The sequence below is a fragment of the Euwallacea fornicatus genome, chromosome 20 (assembly GCF_040115645.1).
Source record: "Euwallacea fornicatus isolate EFF26 chromosome 20, ASM4011564v1, whole genome shotgun sequence".
Taxonomy (NCBI): Eukaryota; Metazoa; Arthropoda; class Insecta; order Coleoptera; family Curculionidae; genus Euwallacea; species Euwallacea fornicatus.
Window position 1 is genome coordinate 3,469,922 of NC_089560.1, and position 27,729 is coordinate 3,497,650.

At 38.3% G+C, this 27,729-nt stretch overlaps 1 protein-coding gene across 1 annotated transcript in view; it reads right to left on the minus strand.

Moving 5' to 3' along the window:
• LOC136345490 (E3 ubiquitin-protein ligase goliath-like) overlaps positions 1 to 27,729 on the minus strand; it is a 41,306-nt gene that overhangs the window by 6,569 nt on the left and 7,008 nt on the right. Inside the window, exons 2-5 of the mRNA XM_066293835.1 lie at positions 25,087 to 25,360; positions 20,896 to 21,009; positions 20,672 to 20,824; positions 4,635 to 4,767 (exon numbers count right to left, since the gene is read on the minus strand). Of these exons, the coding sequence (XP_066149932.1) occupies positions 4,635 to 4,767; positions 20,672 to 20,824; positions 20,896 to 21,009; positions 25,087 to 25,339 (653 nt within the window). The 5' untranslated portion in view covers positions 25,340 to 25,360. The remainder of the gene's footprint in view (positions 1 to 4,634; positions 4,768 to 20,671; positions 20,825 to 20,895; positions 21,010 to 25,086; positions 25,361 to 27,729) is intronic.

Genomic DNA, 27,729 nt, shown 5'->3' on the forward strand with positions numbered 1-27,729 from the left:
TTCTTGGTTACACAATCTGCCAGACATAACAAAACCGATTAAATTTGATATTATTGCAACGGGAATGTTTCTTGACAAAATAGCGAATGCAGAAGCTCTTAAATCGTGTTGCACACACACACACACACACACACACACACACACACACACACACACACACACACACACACACACACACACACACACACACACACACACACACACAGGGTGTCCTATTAACAAGTTCATTTTCATCTAATTTCTTTATTTTTGACATTAGATAAAAGATTCAATCGGGAAGCCCCCTTCATTTCAGGGGTGGAGCTTACGAACGGCCTCGTTGCTCTTCCCCGCATGATCCACCCCTCCGCACGTTCCATAAACTTCGTTATTTCAAATAGGATTTCCCATTTTTTTTTTGGATTTCTAGTTAAATTTTAAGGTTAATTTAGGTGAAGTGCCTTTGCTTGATTTGCACGTTTTCAAACATCACCATTTTGTTTATTTCAAATGGAATGTCCCAATGTTCTCAACGGCATCGTGTTCAAAATTCCAAAATCTAGGTATGGAACAATCGGGAAATATTTTGCGATACATTCTAATACGTTTTTCCGGTGGTTTATCAAATTCAAAAAAGCACATTTCTCGTTTTGGAAATGAACGATATTGAGGGGCATTCTGAGAAATGCAAAAAAATGATTAAACTGTTCAAAAAATGTATTATGAACGTTTTCGAATCATCGCAGTTTTTCTTTTTTTTGTTAAATATCATGATTTGGTGACATAATTCATAAAGTTATCATGAACGGTTAGACTTGAGCCATAAAAGGGGGCAATTTTCGGGAACTTAGAAGCGGTCAGGTTTATTGATAGAGTCGTGTTAACAAAAGTTGTAAATTTTTAAATCCTGAACGCGATGCCGTCGAGAAAATTGGGACATTCCGTTTGAAATAAACAAATTATTGATGTTTGAAATCCTGCGAATTTGGAGGCGCGTTTCTGGGGTTGTGGAGGGCTTTTTTCCAAAATCAAATAAGTCGAAACGTAGCTTGTTAGGTCCTTTCGAGCCTCTCTTAGCCCGATTCCAGTGGATCCTCGGAGCTGGCAAAATGTCTAAAATTTCCGGAATAATTTGAAAACGGTAAATTTTATTGATAAGACATCTTAGATAAACTGGCCTTAAAATTTAATGAGAAATCCAAAACTGTCAAAAAAAGTTGGAGATTTCCATTTAAAATAAGGAAGTTCATGCCACGTGCGAGCGAATGAATCATGCTGGAGAAGGCAACGAGGCAATTTTTAAGTTTTACTCCTAAACTGAGAGGGGGCTCCAGTTTTAACTTTTTTTTTAATGTCGCAAATGAAGAAATTAGAAGATGAGTAAATTGTCAATGAGATTATTATTGTTGTTATTGTTATTATTAAATATTCTCTGGTTTCTGAGGTGGGAGCGTTTCCCTTCGTTGTGGCCTCCGTTATTGTAGAACCCTCAGAGATTCTTCTTAAAAATTGTTCGAATTACCGCGTTAATCATTCATTCAACAAGTCTGAGAACTAGAAGTCGGACTACCCCAAAAAGTAGAATTAGGAAATTTAAATGACCCATAAACCTATATTTAATCTTCCTTAGTAAATATTTGGCCAATCTTGATATTTCCCCATTGCATGAGCGAAAACATATTAAACGGCTTTTAATACTTCCATTTCGTGAATGTCTCTTAGCGTTGAACTTTAGGAAATGTTGTTTTAATTAGCATGTACATAATATTGCGTTTCAGCGTTTGGTATGTTAAATGGAAACACTGCAGAATGGGAAAAAAATGCATTATTGACCAGGCAAAGAGTGAGCGAGCTACTTTAGTCGAATAAAATTCTAATTATACCCAAAATGTAGGAAGTAACACGTTGTGCCGCATGAAAGCAGGTCCATTGTTTCTTTTCTTTTATCGCGAGTAAAAGTTGCTATTGCAATGGCCTCAAAACCTTAAAACCGCAACTCGGACCGTGATCGAACCTATAACGAATATCATTCTCAATGGAAATTCCATTAAAGGGGTCACCTGCGAACGTAATTAAACTATCCCAAGGTGAACGTTGTAAAATAATGCGAAACCATTATAGAACCTAAATGTAGCAACGATTTCCTGTCTGGCAAACAACCGGAGGAATCTGCAAATGTGCAGCCTTGTTCCTATCTAAATAGGAGGATATTGAGCCATTACGTGAATTAATAATCAGGCACTGGAGATGCTATGGTATGCTTGAGCTGTTATGGAAATGAACTTACTTATAAAATCAAATTTTTTCCTAACGTAACCTATTTGTCCCATTAAATTTAAATTGCAAAAAGTAATTTAATACAAAAGTTGTTACAACAATAAGGAAATAATTGGCTGAGCTAAATTACGCTGAGGTAGTGAATAAATGCGTGGAGTTCAGGGTTGATTCGGTTTTTTGCGATCGTTGAATTCTGGCAATGTCAATGGCGAAGACTGTTGGGCTGGTGCACAAAATTGAGGTGACCAAAAACGGCTTCCGGAAAGCCTCGACCAAAATATTTGTTTATAATTTTGTTTAAACTATTTGATAGTCAATACCTTTGTCGATTTCCGCGGAGATTCAAAGAAATATTACGACAATTATGCAATACGACGAGTGCGAATAACGCTCTAACTTGATACAAATTTGTTGAATCGCGGTTTGTTATGAGCTCTGCATGCACTAGAGTTTGGCTTCACGTGCGGAGATTGACCATATGTCACCGTCTTTTACATACTGTGCATAGTCTCTAACTTACTTGACAACATCTGAAAATGCATTATCCATATGTGAGCCACCTCTAGTTACTGCCACTTATCGTGTACACTCTAACAAGACTACTGATAATTTGAAGAGAACGTAATAAACAGCTCTTTATCTTGTACCACTCTTAGTCACAAGTGCAATACACAACTGGATCTAGAGTACGTTTTTCCACAGATTTTGATGGAATTAAATTTTAAGCATATGCGAAATTGTTTTCCTTTTGTATTATTTTACACTGTAAATAGAAGAGATTGGGAACATTTTTACGACGTTTTACGGTGAATTGATAATGTGGAATCATAACAATATTCGACTGCATCAATTGTTTAAATAAACATCTGATATTATAGCTATAAAGTTATAAAATGTGTGTGTGCGTGACAATCGTGGTGTCCGAATAAACAACCTGCTAGGTCGATACGGGGTGTTTCCTAAACGTGCGGCGCAACGGCAAGGGGACATTTCTTGGGGTGAATTTGGGAAAAAATCCAAAAATGCAGGATGTGAAATTAAAATTATGTGCTGCTTTAGTGAATACGCGTTTTTTCTTCCATTAGTTTTTGTCGCATCTCCCTTCGTTTTCCAGATTGAAATCGAATTCTAAACTCTCTCTCGCGTCGAGGTGGGGGCTAATCCCGTGCAACAATAAAACGAATAAAATCACTTTAATTTTTTTCATTTTGCCACAGTTGAAGGTGCATACGCGTTACGCCAATGAGTTTTCACATGAAGTAGCTGATCCCTCAAAATAATTGAAGGAAATTGTAAACCTGTTGAGGACGAAGCGGGCGTAACGCGGACTGGCCTCATTTAACGATAACATGAGAGAACTGATTCTCCGCTGTTCCATTTTTAAGCATTTTAAACTCGAATATAAATGATTAAAATTATTAATTTTGAAAACAAGCCAAACGACGAATTCGCTTGACAAGGTCTATAGGATATTTTCCTTGATTTGGCACGAAAGGTTTTCCCTTAAAGCTAAGCCGTACATTTGCGGAGTGTCCTGTACAGAGGAGACAGATATTTATGGGCTTTTTATTGCATCCAAAAATAGCCGTTCAAAATAAAATTATTTAAATTCGAGGCTACGAATCTGTGATCAATTCAATCTGGTATGTATAATTAATATCGACTATGTAGTCTTTCATTAATGTATTTCGATTAATCAGTGTTTCAAGGATTGGGCGATAAGATTTACGTAATCGCGGCGAACAAAGAAATAACTTGAATTTCAAGAGCGGATTCATTATTAGTAGATATTAGATGCTTCCTGATAAGTTTATTTTTTTGCTGATCCACGAAGTGACTCGTCATGTAATAATTCACATTCGATCGCAAGATTCGCTTCAGCTTAATTCGAATGTGACTCAACTTGCGTAAGCCAAATATCATGCTCAGAATTCGGTGCTGAATTCACCTTTCTGCTTTCGACGGCGATTGCACAATTTCGTTCTTTTAATTTTGGATTTTGTCCCACTTACAATTTTGCAATGATACCTGCACGATCGTTCAAATGAACTAACGCTCCTCCGTCGAACATCTCAAACAGGACTATTGGCAGGAGCACAGTATTACATTACGTATTACACGTTACGTATTTACGGTATTTTTTGTTTCTGTCTAATCACAAGCGATAGACGATGACGGCTGCGAGTTCCGGAAGCAGGATTTTTCATTTGCGAGGGACGGTGGCAGCACAGCGGGAACAATTAGATATTTCGATGGACAAAATTCGTTTTTAGCGTTCGCGAATAATTCTTCGGACGCGTGATTTCGATCGTTTATCGATTGGCACCGTGGTACCGCTGTCAAATATCGACCGGTTCCTGTTTAAAACGATCAGTTACCTATTGATGTTGGCAGTCTTGGAAGCCGAATGCCCCGCTATAGTAATGTGCACATATACAGTCGAGTCATTTTCCGATAACTTGGCTAACTCTTCTCCCTTCCATTTGTAGATAAACACGGCGCTAATGTTTCCTGCAAAAAATAAACAAACATTAATCATCGCAAGCTATCACCGACGCATGATTGTATGCAGTAATAAGGGAAATTCTATCAGGATGTATAATGAGCGTGTTTTAACGTTTATTGTTCCCATGCACTTCCTTAATTGGTTATCTGCAATAAGCAGTAACTAACTTCTTTTCGCATTCAAACCTGATCATTTCGGTAATATGCTTCATGTGGGTAGTTCGCTGTTAATATATGGTGGGCTGACCTTGTTTACGCACAATACTAATGAAACGTTAAATTCGTGATCAAATGTTTTAAGTGCCTTGATTTGTTCGATAAATTAGTAACTATCACCTTGATTTTTTTAGCAAGGAGAAACTTTGAATAAAGCCACAACGATGCACGCTCCTGGTTATTTTTCCATGTATTAATGGCCGTTTGTAGTGGAAGTCCTCACGGGGAGCCTTGACCCAGACAGAGGGAATTACAAAGGCCCTAGAAAGCCAACCTTTTGGCATTAACTCAACCCATCAGAAAAGCCTCGATTTATCATAATGGTTGGCGTGGCAATAAAATGAAAGCGAGACGCGAGAAAAACTGGGAAAATGGCTTTACGTAAGGCCTCGGGCTTGCTTACAATTTATTTAGGGTACGAGTAATTAAATATGAAGTTAAGTTCCGAATGTATCAAATTATTAATTTTCCCGTCACTTATCAACAAAAGTTTCCCGGCTTTAATGAGGTCGATAGATCAGTCCAGGCAATTTTTGCCGCTTTTTAATTTCATGGAAATCAAGAAATTGGCTATTGCTCTTGTTAAAGTTAATTGGGCTTTGACTTTTCGACACTTAAACTGAAAAAAAAAAAAACAAAATTTAATTAATTATAATCTCCCTCCGTAGGATTTTAAAAAGTTTAGTTAAATTAGGTTTAATAGAGCTAGATTAATTGTCAAGTTAAATTAAATTTCTGTATTAACCCACCTTAATTTGCCTTTATTACGTTGTTCTTAATAAGTTTTGAAAATTTGTAAACTTGTAGCTGCCCCAAACGCTCATCTGCGACAATAAAAGTCGAACGAAATAATATTTCAGACGTAAACGTAGCAACATTTTCGGCGGAATTGGAGTTAAAACAGTCACATAATGGAACCACGTTTGTTGGCCCGTAATTGCAGACAACAAAAGGAATTTTCGGAAATTGTAGCTACCCCAGAGGGCCTTCCTCAACATTAAAAACAATAATAGCTCAGGTATTGGGAATAAATACCACAATTTCGAGCTTATTTCGCAATAGAACATTGACGTGAGGTAAGGGCAAAGCGTGAGGAAAGTACTTTTTGCACGGTCACGCACTAATCGGAAGAAAAACGATAACTAATGCACTAACATCAGGTGTACCGAACCGCTGCAAGTTTCCTTGGATCGAAAAGTGTAGCTGTTGCAGAACCGGGGAAATCCATTCTGCATTGCAGTGGCAAGGGTCACTCTTTGCGGTCACCAGAAAGGCTTTAACTCTCTGCGGTTCCCCAAAGTATAAGTAGATTCACGACTAAAGCTTACCAGCATCCAGGCATGGGTGTGGAGATTTCTTAATTCAATGCGAAGCATGGATCGTACGCTGTGAGCCGATTTTGATATTATTCTCAACATCGGATGGTGTATCCAGTTTTGAGAAATAATCGCGAGCTATATGTCTCATACGGGAAATTTTGGAATTTCCATGGCGTAAACGCTCTAAGACAAACTGGCGGGATTTCAGTGGGATAATAGCTTGTTCTTCAGGCAAGAGAATTCCAGGAACCATTGAAAAAACGGTAGAACGTTTCACATCCGGCCTCAGTTTCATGTTCTACTTTCGGCGTAATCTTTTCCAGTCGATTGTTGGTTTGCACGGTAGTGATAACTTGGTTCATTTCTGGATCGCTGGCCTCATTTCTGACATCCTAAATTATATGAAATAACGCATCGCATGGCCGAAATCATCTTGTCGGACACATATATTCGATATCAAAGTAATATCCAGTTGGAAGAGTAGCCAAACATTGAAGATGAGTTGTAGTATGATCTCTCAATCTTTTATTTGTGCTGAGATTTTGATTGATGGGGATTTATCCATTGGCAATAAGACTGCTGCAAAGTCTCTGTGACACGCATCGACATCCACTAAGAGCTTATGCCGTGGATCAAAATCAACAGACAAAAGGGAGTTAATTTGATAAGTACACCTCTAACGGCACTGAGACCTTTTTGGCTTTGTGAAATTATTTTTAATGAGTATTGTAGAATTTTTCTCGGAAGAAAACCAATTTTCCAAAATAGTCGACCATTTTCAGAAAAGCACGAACTTCTCTTCTGGTCAGAAACACTTGATAGCTCCAATTCTCGTCTCGTTAGTTCCGATTCTCTCTTCGCAAGCAATTAGATTCAAATTTCTGAAGAGACATAAACTTCAGCTTCTTAAGCTGCAGGTGGAAACTCTATGGTCGTAGTCCGAATAGAACTTTGTACAGGGAGCGATCATGCTCTTTACGAGTTGGGGCCGTACTCAATCAATTCTCAATAGTCAATAGTTAATTCATGTGAGTCATCGTACAGTGTTGCGCAATCCTACAGCGTTCTACACATTATCAAAAACTGATCGAAGAGCTTCTCCAGTAAAATGGTCTAAAATCAATTACGAAAACAGTATATGTATGTGAGTTAACTAGAACTGGAAAAACCTCGAGTCCACGAATCATCCCTACGCCTTTTTACGGGTCAGAATGCAGGGAGTAAATTCTGTTTGCCCCTCGTATTATTGTCATGTCTCTCAGCATGAGATCGATACTCGGTCATTCTTCAACGATTGAGACGAGAAATTTTCGCAGCATTTCACATATTTCCATAATTACAATCCATATGGTTCGGTTCAATTATTTTTTTAGTTTTTTAAATATTTTTTCCTTATGTACCGAAGACGGCAACAGATTTGCCACCGGATTGTTAACAAAACTTTTCGTCCTAGCCCCTAATGAAGGGTGAATGCCGTTCTTAGTTAGCTTTTGCCTGAGAATGGCGTGCAATTCCCACGCTTCAGCAAGTTCTATTGGTGTGTGAGGCGTTATTTCCTAAGGGAAAAAAAAAGAAAAAATCGACAATAGGGCCTGTTCTTCAAATAAACACACCGGAATAAATAGAGACGCCATATCATCCCCGTACTTAATTCCAGTGATCCCTCGAATTGCCCCACTGTGCGACTCAAACATTCAATGGACCTACACATGCACTGAGTATGCAATATGTGAGTGGAAAATGGACTACTTAACACCCGCACAGCAATACACTGGAAAATATGTTAGAGATCGTGAAAAGATTTAATTGAGCTTCTCCGAGAGAATGTCAATGTTCCTTCCTACGCTGTAAGCTCGGATTGAGAACAACACCCAAGAAGCTGCCTCGAAGCAACTTCGGCACTGCCAATTGTCTGGCTGTACAGAACGTCATTTTGAAAACTTGTCACCCCCATTATCTCGAAAGGGGATAATTTTCAAAAATCGCCAGCACTTGTTAATTGTGTTATCGAGGGTGAATAACTTTCATGCAGAATTCACTGCGCCCTTTTCAACTTTCCACCCCGCAAAGCCACTCTCACGAATATCTTAAATGATTAGGGGAGTAAATGGCAGACCGTGTTAAAACACTTTTTGTTCTCTATACAGGGTGAGTCGGGAGGATCGTGCCAAACTTCAGGAGCGTGTTGTACATGAAAAATAAATGTAAAAAAACTCAAGTGTTGTTATCCGATTTTCGTTTGTTTACAAGTTATAGCGTAAATAAAATTAAAACATAAAATTTAAAAAAATTATAAATTTCATAAGAAATTCCATAAATTAATGTTTGAATATCATAGTAAATGTTCAAAAATGTTGCCATTAACTTCTAAACATTTTCGGCTTCGTCTATGAAGAGCATTCGTTGCGCTCCTGATTGTTTCATGTCTTTCTTTAATGGCAGCTGCAGCATTTCTAATGCGTTGAATTAGCGCATCTTGAGTGTCCACTTTTACTCTGTACACTTCAGTTTTAAACCAACCCCACAAGCAATAGTCTAGTGGTGTGAGGTCTGGAGACCTTGGAGGCCAACTAACAGGGCCACCACGACCAATCCAACGTCCAGGAAACGTTTCGTCTAAATGTTGCTTAACCTTTACGTTTTAATTTTATTTACGCTTTAACTTTTAAACAAACGAAAATCGGATGACAACATTTGAGTTTTTTTACATTTATTTTTCATGTACAACACGCTCCTGAAGCTTGGCACGATCCTCCCGACTCACCCTGTATATTTTGGTACCTCGTTTATTACATTCGATTGTTGCGTCACCAAGTTGGGCGTGTTTGATCGTTCTAACGCCATTTTTCTTGGTGTTTTGATAGCGTTAAAAATAAACTTTTTTTATTCAAACATGTCTCATCGTTAGCAAAATTGTTGCAATGAATCAGTTCATCATCAAAAGAAAAGGTGCATTAATCGTTGGAGCAAATGTTTATCAATCTAATAAATTTCCGCAGTTCTCGAAAGGGAACGTCTCTGTAGAATATTAGTTTTTTATTGTTTATATTTGTTTGAAAATGGAATAAACTAATAGTCGGGTGTTCTGTTGTTCGAAAAGCTCATTAGATACGGCGCGAACTTCTTCTCCTTTTGAGGCGCGCTCCTCCCTCCAAGTAAAACAATGTGCACAATGGAAATGCAAATTGTAAAAGAAATACCTGGTTTTGGCCAATTTTTGTTGGCGAACGCTAAATTTCCAAAGCTGAGGAGATCCTCTTGCAGATTATTTTTAATTGCGAAAGGGGCGCCCATTCTAATATCGATTTTTCACCACAAACCTATCGACACACAGTTTTGCGATACTACGTGACCCCGAAGTGACGCTTTGGATTAAGAAGGTTCCGAAAACAAAAGAATAACACGTCCACTGTCAGTGTTCATAGAGTCGCTCGCGCAAATAATCAAATTTCGATTCGAAATGTGCAAAAAATTTGGAAACATTTGCGAGGACTTGAAGGTTAATTAAACAGAAATGTAATGAGTTTTCGTACGGGATTGTGCTTTGTTGAAAAAGAGTAAAAAATCGCACTTTTAAAATTCAATTTTATTTGCCATTACTGGGAATATTGTCCCTTTTGCGTTCGGACTTTCAAAGCCGCACGACACCTGAGTAGCATATTTGAAAATGCCTCAAATCAAATCGAAATAAACATTTCGGCGTTTAAAAAGAAAAAAAAAATAAGTCATAGGCGGACGTGAGACCGGGCAGTGCAGCGCGTGCCGCGCTGAAAATAAACAATAATTGAAATCTCTGCTCCCAACGGCCGTGGAATGACAGATTTCGTTGATATGATCCCGAAGGGATAATAATTTCAGAAGTTCATTAGAGATAAGCGATCAGTGTCTGCTCGTCGTATCTAGTTTAACCTGGCTCAGTTCTATTTTCTGTGTCGGTGACCACCCTAAGTGGGTCTTGTTACTGTTTATATGGCCTCCCTCAAGCATATACACGCTGTATACTATTTCGCTTTGCGTGTCGTTTCCATGGTTAGACCGATTAGCCGTATGCTCACAAAAAAAGGTCTAAAGCTATTTGAACATTTGGATGCCATCGTATCATTGTTAATATTTGCCTTATGATTCGCATCTTTGCAAAAGGTATTGTGAAGTTGTTTGTACGTTTCCGTACCGATATCGATCCTTGGATCATTCAGGCGAGTGATGATGGCACGACGAACAAGATATTCGAAATACGGAATGAATTAATTATCGAGTTTGCTCGAAACGAAAATTGTTGGGAAATATGTTTTTTTTTTTTTTTTAATTTCCTTGAGACCGCATCATTCTGGTCCCTAATTTTTGCGATTTTTTGTTGCCGAAAATGGAGGTCCGAAGAATGCCTTTCCAACGCTCCATTACCTCAATGGAAGTACGGACGGTCAACATAGGTTCAAGGTTTTTAATTATAACTTAGGGAATTAATTTCAATGATATCGTATTTTAAATGTCAATAGCATACGCTTCTGGTTTGTTATATAGTGTATTATACAGGGTGTTTCCTAACTACGTGTAAAAAATTTAAAGGCGTAATCCTCGACTGATTTTGTGTCAAAAATGTCTAATAAACATATGTCCGCAAATGCCTTGTTTCCAAGATACAGGGTGTTGACTGAAAGACGTCGAAAAAGGTTTTAAAGGTTTCTAAAGGTTTGGTGGTATTTACTAACTTGATGAATGAATGATCTGAAGAGACTTGTCTATGCTGTCCCAATAAACACTCTAGATCAACTTCAGGAACGTACAATTACCGGATGTAAAACGATACGCAACACACCAGGAGTTTTCGAGAGAGTGAGACAATCATTAACAAGAAGGATGGAAGCGTGCGTTATGAGTAATGGTGGTCATTTTCAGCAATTCTTATAATTAATCATTAAAGCATTCCCCCAAAAAATTGTCTTTTCTAAAATTCAAACACCCAAACTGAGTCATTTTGGAAATAAAATCTCTTTTTCTTGTCACATTTCAACACCCTGTATCTTGGAAACAAGGCATTTGCGGACGTATGTTTATTAGACATTTTTGACTCAAAATCAGTCGAGGATTGCGCCTTTCAATTTTTTACACGTAGTTAGGAAACACCCTGTATATTATTTGCCAATTTCGCCTCTTCCGGAGGCGACTCTAACGGTTTCCACGACTCTTTAAAAGTGTCGAATATTATCCAAAACATGTTACATATTAATAAAAATTGCGAATTATGCGCAATTTAGCGGGGAAGGCGTTGTCCTTGCAGGGTCCCCACGGGACGCTCATGATTATTGTCCATAAGAACATTAAATTTATTAAATCGCATACATAGAGCCAGTCACATCAGTTGATGTACAACCGGAAAACTCATATTGTTTCGTAGTTGGAATTGTGATCCAAAAGATATTTTTAAATATGCTGAAACCCTCTCATAAATTCTCATTATTGGTATTCAAAAATTTGGGTTTCAATTAATAGGTTGGAAGGAAAAAAATGAATATCAAAATTTCCGATCTCACAAAAGTGAACGTACAGCGAAAATATCGCAAAAACCACAAGTTTTTTAGGCTTTATGGATTTTTATCACAAAAGTATGCAAAAAATTATATTTTAATCTAATGTAAAATTGACAACAAAACACATTAAATCGAACTTTAAATCTTTGACATTGCGGTGCGAGGAGAAATTGTAAAAGACATTAGAGAACTAATAGTTTTATTACGTAACGGAAAAAAATCTTACGGTGACATAGCAAAAACTGTTAAGCTAGCTCGCTCTACAGTGCACGCCATTATGAAAAAACTTTAATTTAACAAATTCAACCAACAATAAACCCCGATCGGGTCGCCCTAAAAAAAATAAGACCGCCCCGATATTCGGACTATTGTTAGAAAAGTTACATTAAACCCGAAATTGGCCAATCAAGTTCGCAGGGAAATTGGTAACCGTAGCAGAGCTGAAACTATCAGAAAAGTTCTGAGATCAAAGGGATTTCATGGAAGGGTTCCTAGGAAAAAGCCCCTGATCTCCCAACAAAATAGAGGAAAACGCCTAGAATTTGCTCTAACAAGTATTTAGAAACGGGCCTTGGGCTTTGGATTTTGATCTTGTTTATCAATGAAAGGAAGCACAATATTTTTGGTTCCCGTTGTGAAGGAAAAGTATGGCGAAAAACTAATGAAAAACTGAAACCTGAAAACTTGTTACCCGCAGTCAACCATGGCGGGTGCAGTGTAATGGTATGAGGCTCAATGTCAGCGGCCGATGTGGGAAATTTCTGTTCTGATCATCGAAAGTGTCTCCAAATTTTGGGTAATAATCTATTCTCCTCAGTTGAACGTTTGGAATTGGGAAACCAATGGATATTCCAACACGACAATGGCCCTGGTTGTCAAAAGATGTTTCCTTTTCCAAGCAACTTCGTTCTCCTCCACAGTCGCCAGACATGAACCCTAACGCGCACCTATGGGACGAATTTGAGCGAAAGGTGCGAAATTACGAAATTTCAGGGAAAAAATCGTTAAAAAGAACATTAACTTCGGCCTGGGGTGAAATTACGCGAGATATTAGAAAAAAATTGCTTCATCCTTATCCAGAAGGTTACAAGCAGTTGTAGATGCAGAAGGTGGACCAACAATATATTAATTTGTTTTTTTATTGTTATTTTCAAGTATAATAAAATTTATCTGCTGTATATTCACTCTTATGCGATGGAAAATTTTTACACCCATTTTTTCCCTTCCAATCTATTAATCAAAACCCAAATTTATTATTGTAAATAATGATCGTTTATGAGAGGATTTGAATATATTTAAAAACATGCTTTGGATCATGGTTTTAACCATGAAATAATGCGAGTTTGCTAGATGTGTGCAGTGTGAGCGACTACATTATTCAGCCCTCCAAGTTGTCAAGTTTTAACAGGCTGAGACAAAATATTAAAGTTGGTGGTGGCTTTGTCTTCATGAAATATAAATATTAATTATGAAAACGACGTATAAAATTCTAAATTAGCATTGTGCTCGAGAAACCTCTGAGTTCTTTTTGTACCAAGTTCTTTGTGTTATAGAAAATGCATTTTTGATTCCGTCGGGGCACGTTTGCTCAAAGGAACTGGTGCCTTGAATTCGCAACTTTTCCCCCGTTTCACTAAATCTGGAAACATCACATATATCGTTTCTAAGAACAATCAGCTGTACCTTTAGAAAAGACAAGTTTTACTGATGTCACTTCGTAAATGATTCACTAAAACGTTAGCGAGGCGATGAATAAGATGTTTGTAACGTGCCCTGCACTAATAATCGGGAGAATCGGGTTTTCCCTTCCAAAGACTCGTCAAGCATGCCGTTATTGTATTCATGACTTAATGAGTGAAAGTGGGTGGTATTTAACTGTCATTCTGTGAGCGAAGGTGAACATTTCTGTAGTGATTCAGACTCACGTTCTTGGTGCCCAGAGATGAGCTCTAATTGTTGTTTCTTATGGTTTGCAGTTAAGTTTTGATAAGCTTTTTAGTTGAATTTAGCCGAAAGTCCAAATTATGATATTTTGCCATTTTAGCTGTCCTGGATGGTGCTTACGATCGTTTTTGGACATGGCCGGAGGCTGACGTGGCAACTTGAACCGCTTGAAAACTTTTTTTAAGAGTTAATAGTTTTTTTGTGGTTCAGGTCTCGTGTGCGTACGCCTCTGCTTCGAATCGAATATAAATCGAAATTAATTCGAAAGCCTAGCTGCTTTAAACACTTTTTTTCAGAAATTAGTGACGAATTCTCCTGAGGAACTAATATTCATTCTTTCCTGTTTCAGGTTTCAACTGTCTGCGCCTCTGGTTCAAGTCAAAATTCGTTAAAAACCCAAAAATGTTGAAGGTTTTCAAAATCTTTCTCAGGAATCAACGTTGATTTTTGGTGCTTCAAGTTTCAACTGTATGGAAAGTCGAAAACGTATCTGTGGCTCGCATTAGATTTAGGATTTCTAGCATTGGAAACTTCCACTGTTAAATGTTCGAAAAGAACGGTCTTGCGGCCTCGCTGCTTCGGCGCTTTCCTCCTCGGACGCCATTAGGAGTGCATTCGGAGGTGCCAAAAAGGAGTTTCAGGAACTGATCGGAAAACGTACGTCAATATATCGGTTTTAAACCAAAACACTCGATTATTCACCCACTCTTTGTTTTCATGAACAACACGTGTGAATAATAGAAAATTTGCAAGTCTACGTATGGGCATTAATAAAGCATGGAGCAGCGTCTAGTACATGGGTTCTTTATATATTGTTCTCGTACGAGTTTCAAGCACCGAAATACCTACTCCATATCATTAAAAACCCATTGGAAAACAGATAACTAAAAGCAGTGTTTGACGACACTCTTTCCTTTCCTTTTTCACCGGAACAAGGGCTCCCACAGGAATCGCGACTTTCATCCTTGCTTTACGTTGTATACTGCCATGATTTTTACAATCATTGCTTAAGGAACGAAAAATATATAGGCAAATGCAACAAAAAAAAAACCAAACAATACACATAAACAACATAGAAAATTGAACTGAAGCTAGGGCACCCCAACAACCCGCTACACATTCTATTTAACCAATTACTATATCAAAACACACACACGACAAGAACAATTGAAAAACTGCAACAAATTTAGACAAGATGAAAAGACAATCGTCACAACTGGACAAATCTGAGCTCATTTTGCCTTACAGGACAAACAAGACGATTCCGATTCTTTTCCCTACAATCACTCCTTTGGAACATTTCCAGATGTAGTTTTTTTCTTTTTCTCGGCATTTTATGAATGATCATTTTTGTATAGGTGAAAGTGTTTTTGCCACAGTAGCAAAAAGACCAAACGGTCGATAGGCGTTTTTTTTTCGAAAATAACGTATAATATTCCCAGACTTTGCCATTTTTCCCGGTTCCGGAATTCCGCATCGACCGGACATGACTTCAATTCCATTATTTGGAAAATAAGATTAGTTATTTTTGCACATTCGGAAAGAACATAAAATTTTCTTTGCAGTCAAAGTAGCGTCCAAAGAGGGTTTTATGCAATTGTCAAAACGCTGCTATAATTTCGTTTCCATTACTTGTACTAATTTACAATTAATTTTCATCTATTCCACAAGGGAAACTTCCCTAAACCACTATTGTCGATAGAAACCCAGCATTCCTGCACATTAAAACATGACCGCGCAGTACGGCCCACTACATCGACGGGCCTGTCCTCAAGGAGTGACTCAATCTCATTTGTCTTGTTTATGAGAGATCTGACATTGATATGAAGACTTAAGTGCCTCATTGAATGTCATCTAGATAAAGTAAAATACCAGTCCGACAATACGATTTCGTCCTGTCAGTTGAAACAAACTGGTTGCGATTTTTAAACCAAAGACGCGGCGGTTGTACTTGAATAAACCGTAGTGAGCATTAATCGCGGTATTTATCGAGGACAAGGCGACCCGTTTCCAGGTTAAACTGATCTTGGATAACCACTGCGGCGGGAAGAAACGGGCGACACATAGGTTTCTTCGGGTTAGTTCTGGTTAGTCGTGGCGATGGCGGCTTTTTTCGTTATACTGCCTGCGGCGCCAGTATGGCAGGCAATACAGGAGTATCGAAAATAAAGGGCACTACTAAAACGAGCGAATGCGACACTGACGATTAGGGTAACTAGTGCTTGCAAAATGGTAGCAAATGATTTCGTGCTGGTGCCAACGAAGGTTCCGCCCATTACGTTCGAGGTGGACGAGGGGAAGTTTCTAAAAGGAAAAGGGAAAGGAGAGCAAGATGTATGCCAGGGAGAGAACGTTGAACGTATGGGTGAAAATATGAGAGCGATGCGAAGGGTGTAATGGATGGTGATGTGGATCTTGAGCAACAAGAAGGAGTGTGAAATTATTACGATCCAGCTTTTTTCCTGCGTTAAAGTTGCGTTAAAATTTACAATAAATCGCCAGTAATCTTCCTTGGTAAACCTACGGAAAGCCCCAAATTCGGATCGTAAATACTTGTCCTGCTGCTCTCATTGGAAGGTCTTCGATCCTCGCAATCGTCCTCTATTTTCCTCAAAAAGGCAACATCGCCTGCAACGCAGTTCTTCGCAGCCCTGTTAAGATCATTAAAACCGAGACAAACGATATTCCAAATTATTAAATAATTCGCACCGATATTTCCAGTACATAACTAGACTTTCGGCAGTTGAAACGGGATTTTTCAGTTCTAAGTAGTCCGCACTTCAGCCAATGTAATTCGTCTAATAAATTAAACCGTTGGCATTAATAACTTCTTGTAAATGCACTGTTACGTATAACTCTTGAGAGGACATAATTCGGAGCGGGCCTTTGATTAAACTCTTCAGGTGAAAAACTTACAACTCGTAAAGGAGATTCCATGTAGCAATTTGAAACTCTTCCAACGTGTCTTTTGGGACCGTGAATGATAAAAATTGCATGGATAACACTAATTTCAGTAACGTTGTGAGGTATACTCTCTAGATTAAATCAATCTCGTCCCGTTCCCTTCACCATTCACGTCTCGTGCTTATAGCCTTTTCGCATATTCATTCACAAAGTGGACACGGATGAAATCAGGAATTTCTCGACATTAGATAGAGCATTCAGACCTGCAGGATGTAAAACAAGAATATAAAAGGAAAACCTTGGCAAATCTCAACCCTGCATGTTGTGTATAAAACGCCGCATTTGAAATTATAATGCGATCCTTTGTTGATATTGATTTTAGCTTGCGAGAAGTGTCACTCGACTGCGTTCGGTAAAGTTAACGAAATCCACATACAAATGTTTGTTATTGTCGCTAATGGCACTGAATGCCGATGATAATGTGCACATAATTGAATTAGTTGAGCATTACCATTCTACCAGCCTCTACCACACCTATGCGTCACTAATGAACAGCAGCGAACTAAGGATTAAAATCCGCTGAAACCTACTTACCCCGACACGTCTAACAACTTTTAAAAACATGATCAAACATGTTGTTAATGGACGATCGAAGTATCGATTAATCAGATGTATCAAGTAATTCTTTTTTGGCAAACTAAGCCTTGCTTGGGATGAGCAAACAGGCAAGCCCCCACATTTGTTTAATCAAAGCAAAGGTTAATTGCCCAATTAACAAACAAATTAGGGAAAAATATTTACAGTTGTGAAGCGGACTTTTTGGATCGCTAGATATGTGGAAACGTGGTTAATGGAGACAGTAAAAGATTGTTTGTAGACACTATCTACGGTCGATGATAGTTTTCCAATTTCTGCGAACACGTGGGGCTCGTAAAAAATGCGTAACTAACATGTTCTAAAGTTCAATAATTAAATGAAGTTTCGAAAAAAAAAACGTTCCCAGTGGTGGGCGAAAGTGTTATTTGTCAGTGCAATAAATCAGCCCCGAAAAAGGGTCGTTTCTAGGAAGTTAAATGTGGAACGTTGGGGTTGTAAATTAGGTTTTTCTTAATTCTAAATGATAGGGGCATTGTGGGGCACATCGTTTCTGATTAGCTAAACCACCAGGGAAATGTGCGACGTACTGTAATTAAGAACATGTCCTGAATATGCGTTTGAATGCCCAAAACGTCACGAAACGTATGCATGTAACAAAGTTTTTTTAATATACAGCGCTTGTGAAAAGTGTCGCGACACGTTTATAACTTTCGCAAACCTGGTATTTAAAAAGTGCTTAAATACCCTTTTCACCCTTATCGAGCCACCCCTACCAACTTTTTATTTTCAAATGGAAAGGTAGGTACCGCTAGTAGCCGGACAGGGGTGACAAACTCGAACGTTGAGAACTGCACTAAGTGCATGTTTTTAACATAAAATTATACGTGCTTAAGCATTTTTTTTTAAGCATGAGGTTTATGAAATTATAAACAATGCTTTTTACAGGCGTTGTAGATGTAACGTAGACGTTTAATGTAGCACAGGGGCCACCGCGTGGCCTATACAGTTAGATTTGTTGTGATGGTTGTCATGACAACGGCAACTATCACTCAAAAACTTGCACCGTGATCACGAGTTTTTAAGGGTCATTTACACACGTTGTGCTTTCAAGAAAGCACCCTTACGAGTACTCATCTCGATAATTGGACCGACATTGTTGCGATAGTTAATGATTACCTAGTAATTAGACGAACACGGAGGTGTCTGCAGCTCCGAGAGAAAGAGGGCACTCTCGCGCTATCGGTCCCGCGTCCGCCATTACAGTAGTCCCGGCAGTTTCGTAATTTTCATGAGAGTACTCTCAATGATCCAGTCAAACTCGATAGTGCGACAAGGCCATAGCGACAGTGCGATAGCGACCATCGTGTTGTCTAAACGGTGACATTTTTTGAAATAGTTACTATCACGACATGGCGGACAATTAATGAGCCTTTAAGTGAGACACAATTATGTGATCAATTCTATATCAGCATTCAGTATGCCCCCGAACTAACCTCAAATACGTCAAGTTCCTATTCCGTATACCATTTTTCAAGCCAAGATATACTACTGCTTGCTCTTTCCATTGTGGTTGCACCCTGTGGAAAATTGGACTGTGGGGAATTGTTTTCCGATTCCGGAAAAATGTTTCGGCGATGCAGAAAATGTATAAAATATTAAGGAAATATGGCAGATTGGGGATATATTGCAATGTGGGACACAAAAATTGAGGTAGTGATTATCTCTGGATTAGTCGGATCGTTCATCTAACTGGTTGAACTAGGACGGAGGTATGGTGGTTTGTGCTCGAATCTTACTACTTTCAGCTAACTGGAATCTGCAGCTTTAAATAGCACCAATTTCAAGGACAGTAAATGTGTGCATGTGTAATTAACGTGAAACATGCTAAAGCTAACTGAATAAATAAATAATGAACTCACTTTGTATATAACACACACCTTCAGAAATGCGGTTTCTAGCGGCGTGCCCCATTTCGCTCGGGAAAGCTAATTGGTCAATGTAACGTAACAAATACTTTTACCCCACTAAATAAAAATCACCCTCGGTGGCCCTTCATTTTCGGTCACATTTCGTAACTTCCATTTCATCACGTTTCATTGTGTGATTATTGACTTATCAAGCATTGTGTGGCACTATGCAATATGTAAAAATGGAAATCGTATACTGGCACCCCATACTGCGACTCCTGCATACAGCTGCAGCTATTTTCAAATGTAACCTCGGAATATGCAACATGTACGCAGATCTGGCAGGATATCCAATTACTAATTAATCACAATAATTATTCACGTAATCTTCGTATTGGTATCCCCCATGCTGTAACACAGCCGCAGCAATTATTTTGTAGCTCACTTTGAGAGGAGCAAAACAGGGACAAAATTTAAAAAAATACACAGGGTGTTTCTTGATGCGCGGCACAGAACGAGGAGGGATGACGGAGATTGCTTCCATTTTGATTTACGGGGTGTCGAAGATTCATTTGTTTTTCGATTTTCACCAACTCCTCCGTTACTTGTAAAGGTAATTCACTCAGAATTGGTGGTGATCATCTTCTCGGCATTGCAAACAAACCGAAATAACAATTATTCGAAACGTTCTACGGGATGTTGCTTTTTGCGCAGTCGCTCTCAATATGTTACATCGGAACTTTTTTTAGTTACATTTTTAGACCTTATTCGTTGACTTCGTTTAATCCCTTGCGCCTTTTGTCGACTTTTTCGCCTGTTCGGTGTTTTTTTTTTAATAGGAACGTCAGTTTATCACATCCCCTCGCCCCACCCCGTCGCACGGGTAAATGAGTCTCGATCGCTTTCTTTTGCTGCGCCGGTATGACTGATCGAGATTCCTCCTGAATGACACCAATAAATAAACCGTCAAGAAGTTTTTGCGATGTCTGTCGTCCTTGAACATAAGCTGGTTCGGATCAAAGAAAAAAAAATGAAATTCATAAGCGAAACCTTGTTTTTTTCCTTTCAATTATTACACAATTAAATCCGCTATTACGCGAACAACAAAAAGCCGAAAAACACGAAGATAATAACGAAAACAATCGATGTAATTATACCGGTGGTTATTTGGAATCGAATTAATCGATGTTGTTTCAGTGTAAATATCCATTGGTCAGAAACATAAAAATGTCTTTAAATTGACAATGTCCGCAGTTTATAGAGCGTAAAATCTTTTCAAGCCTTATAAAATGAGGCTTTAATGACTGAAGCAATATCTTGCTTATTACCGCGTCGCTGCATAATTTCATCAAAAGCCTCGCTTGCTTAATTAATATCTTAGTCCTTAATTGCGTTAAATCTGGCACGTTTTTCAAAAAATATTTAACCCAGAATGAAACCAGGTACAATTTAGCTTCAACGTTTTTTAGTATCTCCTTGATGAAAAATTACTCACTTCTTTGGTCGGGATTCAGCTTCATCTTATCCAGGGATGAGGAATCTCTGTCATTGTACACTAACACCCCCGAAGCTCTGCTCTTGAAGGCATTGTCCACTTTAACGTCAAAATTGCAGTGACCTCTTTTAACTAAAGCTATCCAGGCTGTACCTGAAAAAAAATTAAAAGGAAAAAGGAAATTTTATCGTTATCTAATGGACTTGAGGGTGCAGCAAAATTACCTGGATCTGGAAGTTTTCCGTCTGACCGAGAACTGTCAAAGGGATAGATGCATCCCGAATGGTCATCCGGTTTGTGTCTTGAGGTTACGTGTACGAGAACGCCATGAGCAGGACCTGAAACAATTTAGAGAAGTTTTAACGAAAATTGAGAAATTTCTGAGAGACAATGAATCGTTTAAATTTAATGTTTAACCGCCCAACTTCAGGTTTTTCATTCTTATTGGAAAAAGAACGGAATCATTAGCCAACTTTCCAAACTTACATGGAGTTGGATATCCTGATAAGCTGGAGGCAGTGCCTCTGCCAACCAGCTACACTGAAAAGAATTCTACACTGTTTAATCATGGATTTTCTCATGTAACTTTTTGCTGTTTAAATTTGTTTTGGCATTTGTTTACCAACTTTTGAGGAGTAGATATTTTAATTTCGGTGAATTTCAACTAATCTAATTCAAGATTGATGAAATAAACATCCAATATTGGTCTGATATTTTGATTACATGTGGCGCAATTAGCCGCAAGGTGTCCGCTCCAACTATAGCATATCTTACGATTACAAAATATCCATTTAAACAAACCAAACGAGCGATCGCCGGCTTGGTCGCCGCCGATTGGCCGGTCGTATCATTTGAACGATCGATTATCACGTAGATAATAGATTTTTAACACACAGGACGTCATCATTTTTGAAAAACACCAGACGTGGCCAAATTCTAGCGCCCCAGAAGTTGCTCAAAATACGTTTTCGGCGTGATCGCGGGCTAACTACGGTCCTGTTCAATACTCTTGTCTAGAACGGATCACGTGTAATTGTATACATGGATATTTTATATTCATGAGGCATACTACAGAGAGGATCGTATTTTGGATCGTATCTACCATAAAATGAACTATTATTACAAAAGTGACCTTAAAATTAAATACAATTTAAGTGAAAGTGATTTCCCGATCATGCACCGCTCCTGACGGGGATGGATGGGACTGCTGAGTTGAATGGGTAACGGCCCCAATCGGTTGTGATAAGAGTCCCTTTGTAAGGATTTGAAAGACGAAAAATGGGATGAACCGAGCTTTTAACAATTTGCATAATATATTACATTACTTTAACGTGAATTTCCCCCTTAAACCAGCATATCTATTAGAGAAAAAAACGAGAAAATCTCAATCTTAAACATCCATTAAATTAAAATTAAGGTGAAACAGAGGTACCCACAACTAATGCGACGTGGTAATATGGTGAGGAGTGAAGTAAAAGGTAAACAAATTGGCGGGTTTTTGGTGAAGTTCCATTTTGGTCTTGAGAGGGAATTTGCGTGCCTTTGTGCAATGTCTCGGCCTATGAGTATACTGACCTTCTCGTTCAAGGAAAACTTTCCTGCAGTTAGCAAATTCAACAGGATCGTTTCAGTATTTGAGAAACGAATAAATCTTGAATCTTCGACTATGTCTGTTATGAGCCAGTAACTTAACGAGATAATTATTCCTTCCACGAAGGCAAGCAAACTCACTTCTAATTGAGTACTTAATGAAATTCATTAGTTTTTCTTGAAGAATAATCATGCGTATCAACCATAGAACGGAATTGGTAAATTCTTGTTCACACTCTCGACAATTTGCAGGCCTGATGGACCGAATTTCAGAAGACATGAAAACTTAGTATGCTCCCACTTCGTCTGTTGTAACGCCCAAAGGCTTCATTTTCGGACCCCGTCCATTCATTACGCATATCAATGATTTGTCAAACAGTTTTGAATGCATCGCGGGTACAGGGGCCTTTTCAGTGATGAAACAAATCGAGCAATATCAATTTCATGGCAAATGGAAAATGGTAACTTTCTGAAGAATTTTACCACCAAGCGATACAAACATCTTGTTTCAAATAAGTTATTATCGTGACTTTGTGGTAACTCTCTTATTGGCTGAGCAAACAGATAGGTAAGCTTGACGCAATTTCGCTTTGTTAACATGAAGGCCATAAAACTATTGACGGCCGAAATTTGGTAGGATTTGTTCTTCATGTATTAAAAGGTACATAAACATCGTTTATGTACCTTTTTATCTCTTTCTATCGCCGCCATCACAGATAAAGTGTAATTATCAAGAGGGATAATATTGAAAATTCGGAGTAAGAATGTTAATACTCTACTCGGCACTCAAGGCGAGATGCCTCAATATCTCCTCTAATTACTAACGTGTTTTCCGGATCGTGCTGTTATTTTTGTCAGAGTTGTGAGAATAGTCCCGGAAGTACCCAAATTGACATATAAATGGCGGTTTTTTTGCTAAACATTACAGGAATCTAACCTTAAAGGCTTATGTGTGAGCTTTGAGGGTGCCACCTTAACTTGTGGTTGTTTTGGAGCCGTTTTTAGTGAACGGTCTTAGAGGCTTTCTGAACATGGAAAAAATCGGTCATCGCTACGTGATTTAATACTTTCATTTGAAAGATCTTGATCTGTCCAACAACAAAGCCGAATTACATTTGGGGGAATTCGGTTCTTCGTTGACAACTGTAAAATATTGGGTGGCAGAGTTTACATGCGGTCGTTCCAGCTGCCAAGACGAATTCCGCAGTGGTCGATCCGATGACACTCCAGATTTGACCTCTCCAGATTTTGTGGTGACAATTCACAAAATTACTCTGGATGATAGACATTTCGAAAAGTACTGGACATCGCATTTTGACCAAATGATTGGATATGAGAGAGGTGAGCGCAACACGAGTACCACGACTACTCACAATCGAAAAAAAACAACAACGTGAGAATGTTTCGAGAGAGTGGCAAAGTGTCGCAGCTATAAAGCAGAGTTTTTGTTTAGATTCATAACCATATATGAAGCATGCGTCCATCGTTTTACGTCTGAGACGAAAGAGCAGTCAAAATAATGAACCCAAAGGGGATAATCAACTTCAAAGAACGCGAAAACCACTCCATCTGCATGAAAGATGATGGCGTCAGTTTTTTGAAATGCAGGTGGAACAATTTTTATCGACAATCTCCCTAAAGGAAGAACTCTTGTTTGATCAAAACAATGCACCAGTTCGCATTTCTGTCGTCGCGATGGCCAAAATCAACCAACTTGGTTTTCAATTTTTTTCCTCGGCCACCCTATTGGCCAGATTTAGCCCCTTCAGATTATTTTTAATTTCCAAACTTGAAAAATGGTTCGGTGAGAAGAGACTTGTCCATAACGATGAGGTCCGCGGTCGATGCCATTTTGAGACATTCGAATTTTCTTTCTGTAAAAAGGGTTTAAAAGGGAAAGGCGTATGAGTCTCAACGGAGATTATGTTAAGAAATAATGTAACATTTTAAAATTTCTTTCTTTTTAAATCTTAGGTCGCGTAGTTCCAGGACTATCCTCGTGTATGAACTGCTTCAAGGACAGTTGTACGAATTAACGAAGCTTGATCGTTATTACAGAAAAAATGACTAGATCGAATATATTTTTTTAAAGGTAAACAAGTTCGGTAATCCGTATTTATAGAGCGATTAAGGTTAATTGCTTCGAACTGGGAAATTGTGGTGGTCAAGTACTGACCTGAAGCTACGAATATCTCGGCGGCGGCCTTATAGGATTAAGGAAACGTGATATTTTGGGAGAGAATTCGTCAGCTCCATGCGATGCAGTGTTGTGAATGTGCACACACTTTGCAATAGATTTCAAGTTACAAAACTGTAATCAAATGATTTCATTTGGAACATTCGTATTACTTAATGCCATAATCTGACATGTATCAATCGATGCGCTCGTGAAAGTATCGGATAAATAAATCACAGGATAATGCGAAAACCATTCGACTAATTCTATTTTAACGAAACTTCTAATCTGCCGAATAACAAAATCATCAAGACTCAGTTCGGTCCTTTTTATGATGTTCAATAAGTTTAGTTTCCAATCCGAGCTCGCTTATTCCCGACAAACGTAAATTGATTTACCGCGTGCCATAAAAAGTAATCAGACAATTCCTGACACTAATTGAAGTTCAATGATTCAAAATAAATCAATTCCACACCATTCAACCAAATCAAAAAACACACTTGTGGAAAATTTCGGTCCCACGAAAGTGTACATAAACAATCCCCATTAATTATGGACGGCTGAATATTAGCATCAAATATTTATCTTGGAATTAGAACTGGAATGCCATTATTAGTGTCTCAGCGATAACGACCGATTATTCACTTACCGACATATCCTCCCCCGAATCTTCCAACCTCAGTCTTATCCCACTTCCATCCGTGGTCAGTCTTGAATGTGACGTTCAGGAAGGCTGAAATGAAGGAATTATCTTCGGGATTCGCGTTGAAGTTCAACGAATTCGGAACCCAATCTTCAGGCGTTGCTTCAGAAGAAGAAGCTTCCACAAAGTATAACAGAACAAGAATGAATACTGCTGATCGTTGGTTGAGGTTTTTTGCCGAGACGCACCAGATGCACATCGTCAAGGTTTAAATTTGATTCTGGAAAAGAGAAGAATACCTCATGTTGTAATCAATTTAGTTTAATTGCCTCTTGTGTCTTCACGTGCTCCTAAGGTTACTGATGCGCAAAATTAATGATTGAAAAATTGTTGCTAATTTAGAATAATTTAAGCAGTGAGTTTAAATTGCGTTGAAAAAATAAGCGCTGTCAATAGGTATATGGAGTCACAGTCGCATATTCGATTAATCATTGTGATTGATCGGATTATTTAATGAAGCCCACGCTTAGATGAGACAATAACGCACGCCTAATGGCTGCTTCTTTTAATCGAAAATTTTTGCCATGTAGGGTGTTCCAACTGGGAATTTTCCTGTGGTTTTTCCAACAATAGAGTACCCGCACGCAAAGTTCAATAATTGACTAATTCGAAGCAAAAACTAGATTTTATGGGATAATTTAAAAGTAGGTTTATACGAAGTAAACAAAACAAATTAGCCCGCTATATAAAACTATTGGAAACATGCCGTTGGAAGTTTTCGTTGTTTTCCCGAGCTTTTTGCGACCTCGAAAATGCATTTACGGTCCTCTGATTAATGGCAACTTTGTTTTCACCTGATTTGATTAATAATAAGCCATGAAAAGCATAAGGCTGATGATCTTTTTGCCGTGGAGATCGGTTTTAATTGAAATTTTCCAACATTTTTTACGTATTGTAGTAACACCAGTTGTTCCTAATCCTCGATCCACCTGTAGCGGACCTTAAAACAGCAAACGCGAGAAAAACTCACGAAGCAAATTATTCCACTGTTAAATAATTCACCTCAATCAGGTTCACGAAAATGAAGAACTCGGTCAAGGAAGTATAGATCAGCGCGCCCGTTAGACCAAGAGAGAGAGAGAGAGCTTATTATAAGGTAGTACCACTATACAGGGTGTGTAAAAAAAGATGGGGCGATGCTTAAGGGGGCGATTTCTCAGGTTATTTTATGAGAAAAAGTTTCTACACACATAAGTCTGGAAATGCATTGGTTCCAAGGTACTGGGGTCAATTTTTTTTTTAAATAACAGCTTTTGAAACTAATTCACATATCTATTAATTCGTTTTTTTGAAATTTGATAGCGTTGTTCGTAGCAATAAGGGGCTGATTGGGCCCTAACAAGATTAACATTGTTAAGACCAATGGCGTCAGGAGGGAACACCTCAACCAAATTCATCGCCTCAAGAATGTACGCCACTCACCTTAATTAAATTTCAATATTTTTCTGGGATGACGCAACTAAAAACACACCTTTTTTGCCTCTTGAATTTTCCTCGTATCTTGCTTCGTTTACGAGATAAAAAATAAAAACCATTTCATTGCGTGTCCGTTTATCATACAAAAACATTTTCAAAAAATTCAAGGGTCCGTTCCCTTATTCCTCTGAGAATGTTTTGGGCGTCGATGACTTTCGAAAAGTTTCTTAATTACAGCACTACAGGGTAAAAGCGAATATTTGATAATAAGTATCAGCATTTTCTTACCACTGGACTTAATAATTTTAGTCTAGGCAGGGCCAAATCAGCTCTTTATTACTACGAAAAAAAGCAAAAAATCGGTTAAAGGATGTATGAATTTATTTTCGAAAACCGGTATTTAAAAACTATTTATCACCCTGTATGTTGGAACAATACATTCTTGGACCTATTTTTGTAGGAACTTTTTTTCGTAGAACGACCTGAAACATCAGCCCCTTAAATGTTGCCAAGTCTTTTTTCAACAACCTGTATGTAGGTAGTACTAACGCACGTAAGCGTGGTACCGCTAAGAGACAATTATCGGCTAAATTTATTACGTATATCTTTAAGAGTAACACTTAGATTCAATAGCCTGACTGGTCTTTTATTGGAATGCTGCAATTATACCCATTTAACGAAACATCGATGAGCTCAAACTCTAATTCTCCAAAGGAGAAGGGGCGGAAGTTTCATTACACACGTCAGCCCCTATTTGGGGATATTGGGCACTGAAATCTAACCACGTCAGGTATTTTACCGAAAAAGTGATAGTCCGCATGGGTCTAAACGTAAGAGTTAGCGTTATGCGTTATGTATAACGCACCGCAAAGTCTAGGCAGGGCTCGTCCGCTAGAATAGACTCGATAATGTTGACACGTATAACTTAAGTGTATAATTCATTAGGTTTCTTTACGTTACAACCTGCAGCTGCTTGCAGTTGCACATAACATGTATAACTGTAAAAAATTCGAGCGTTTGCAAATTTTAAAGGATTTTACAATTTTAAAATGCAGGTTTACGCCGTTCGTTATTTGCCCATGATTTTTATATTATTCTGTGAATTTGTCCATGTGGAAATTTTACTTTGATTAAATTTTTTTTTTTAATTTTCTACATATTTTTCTTCGACTA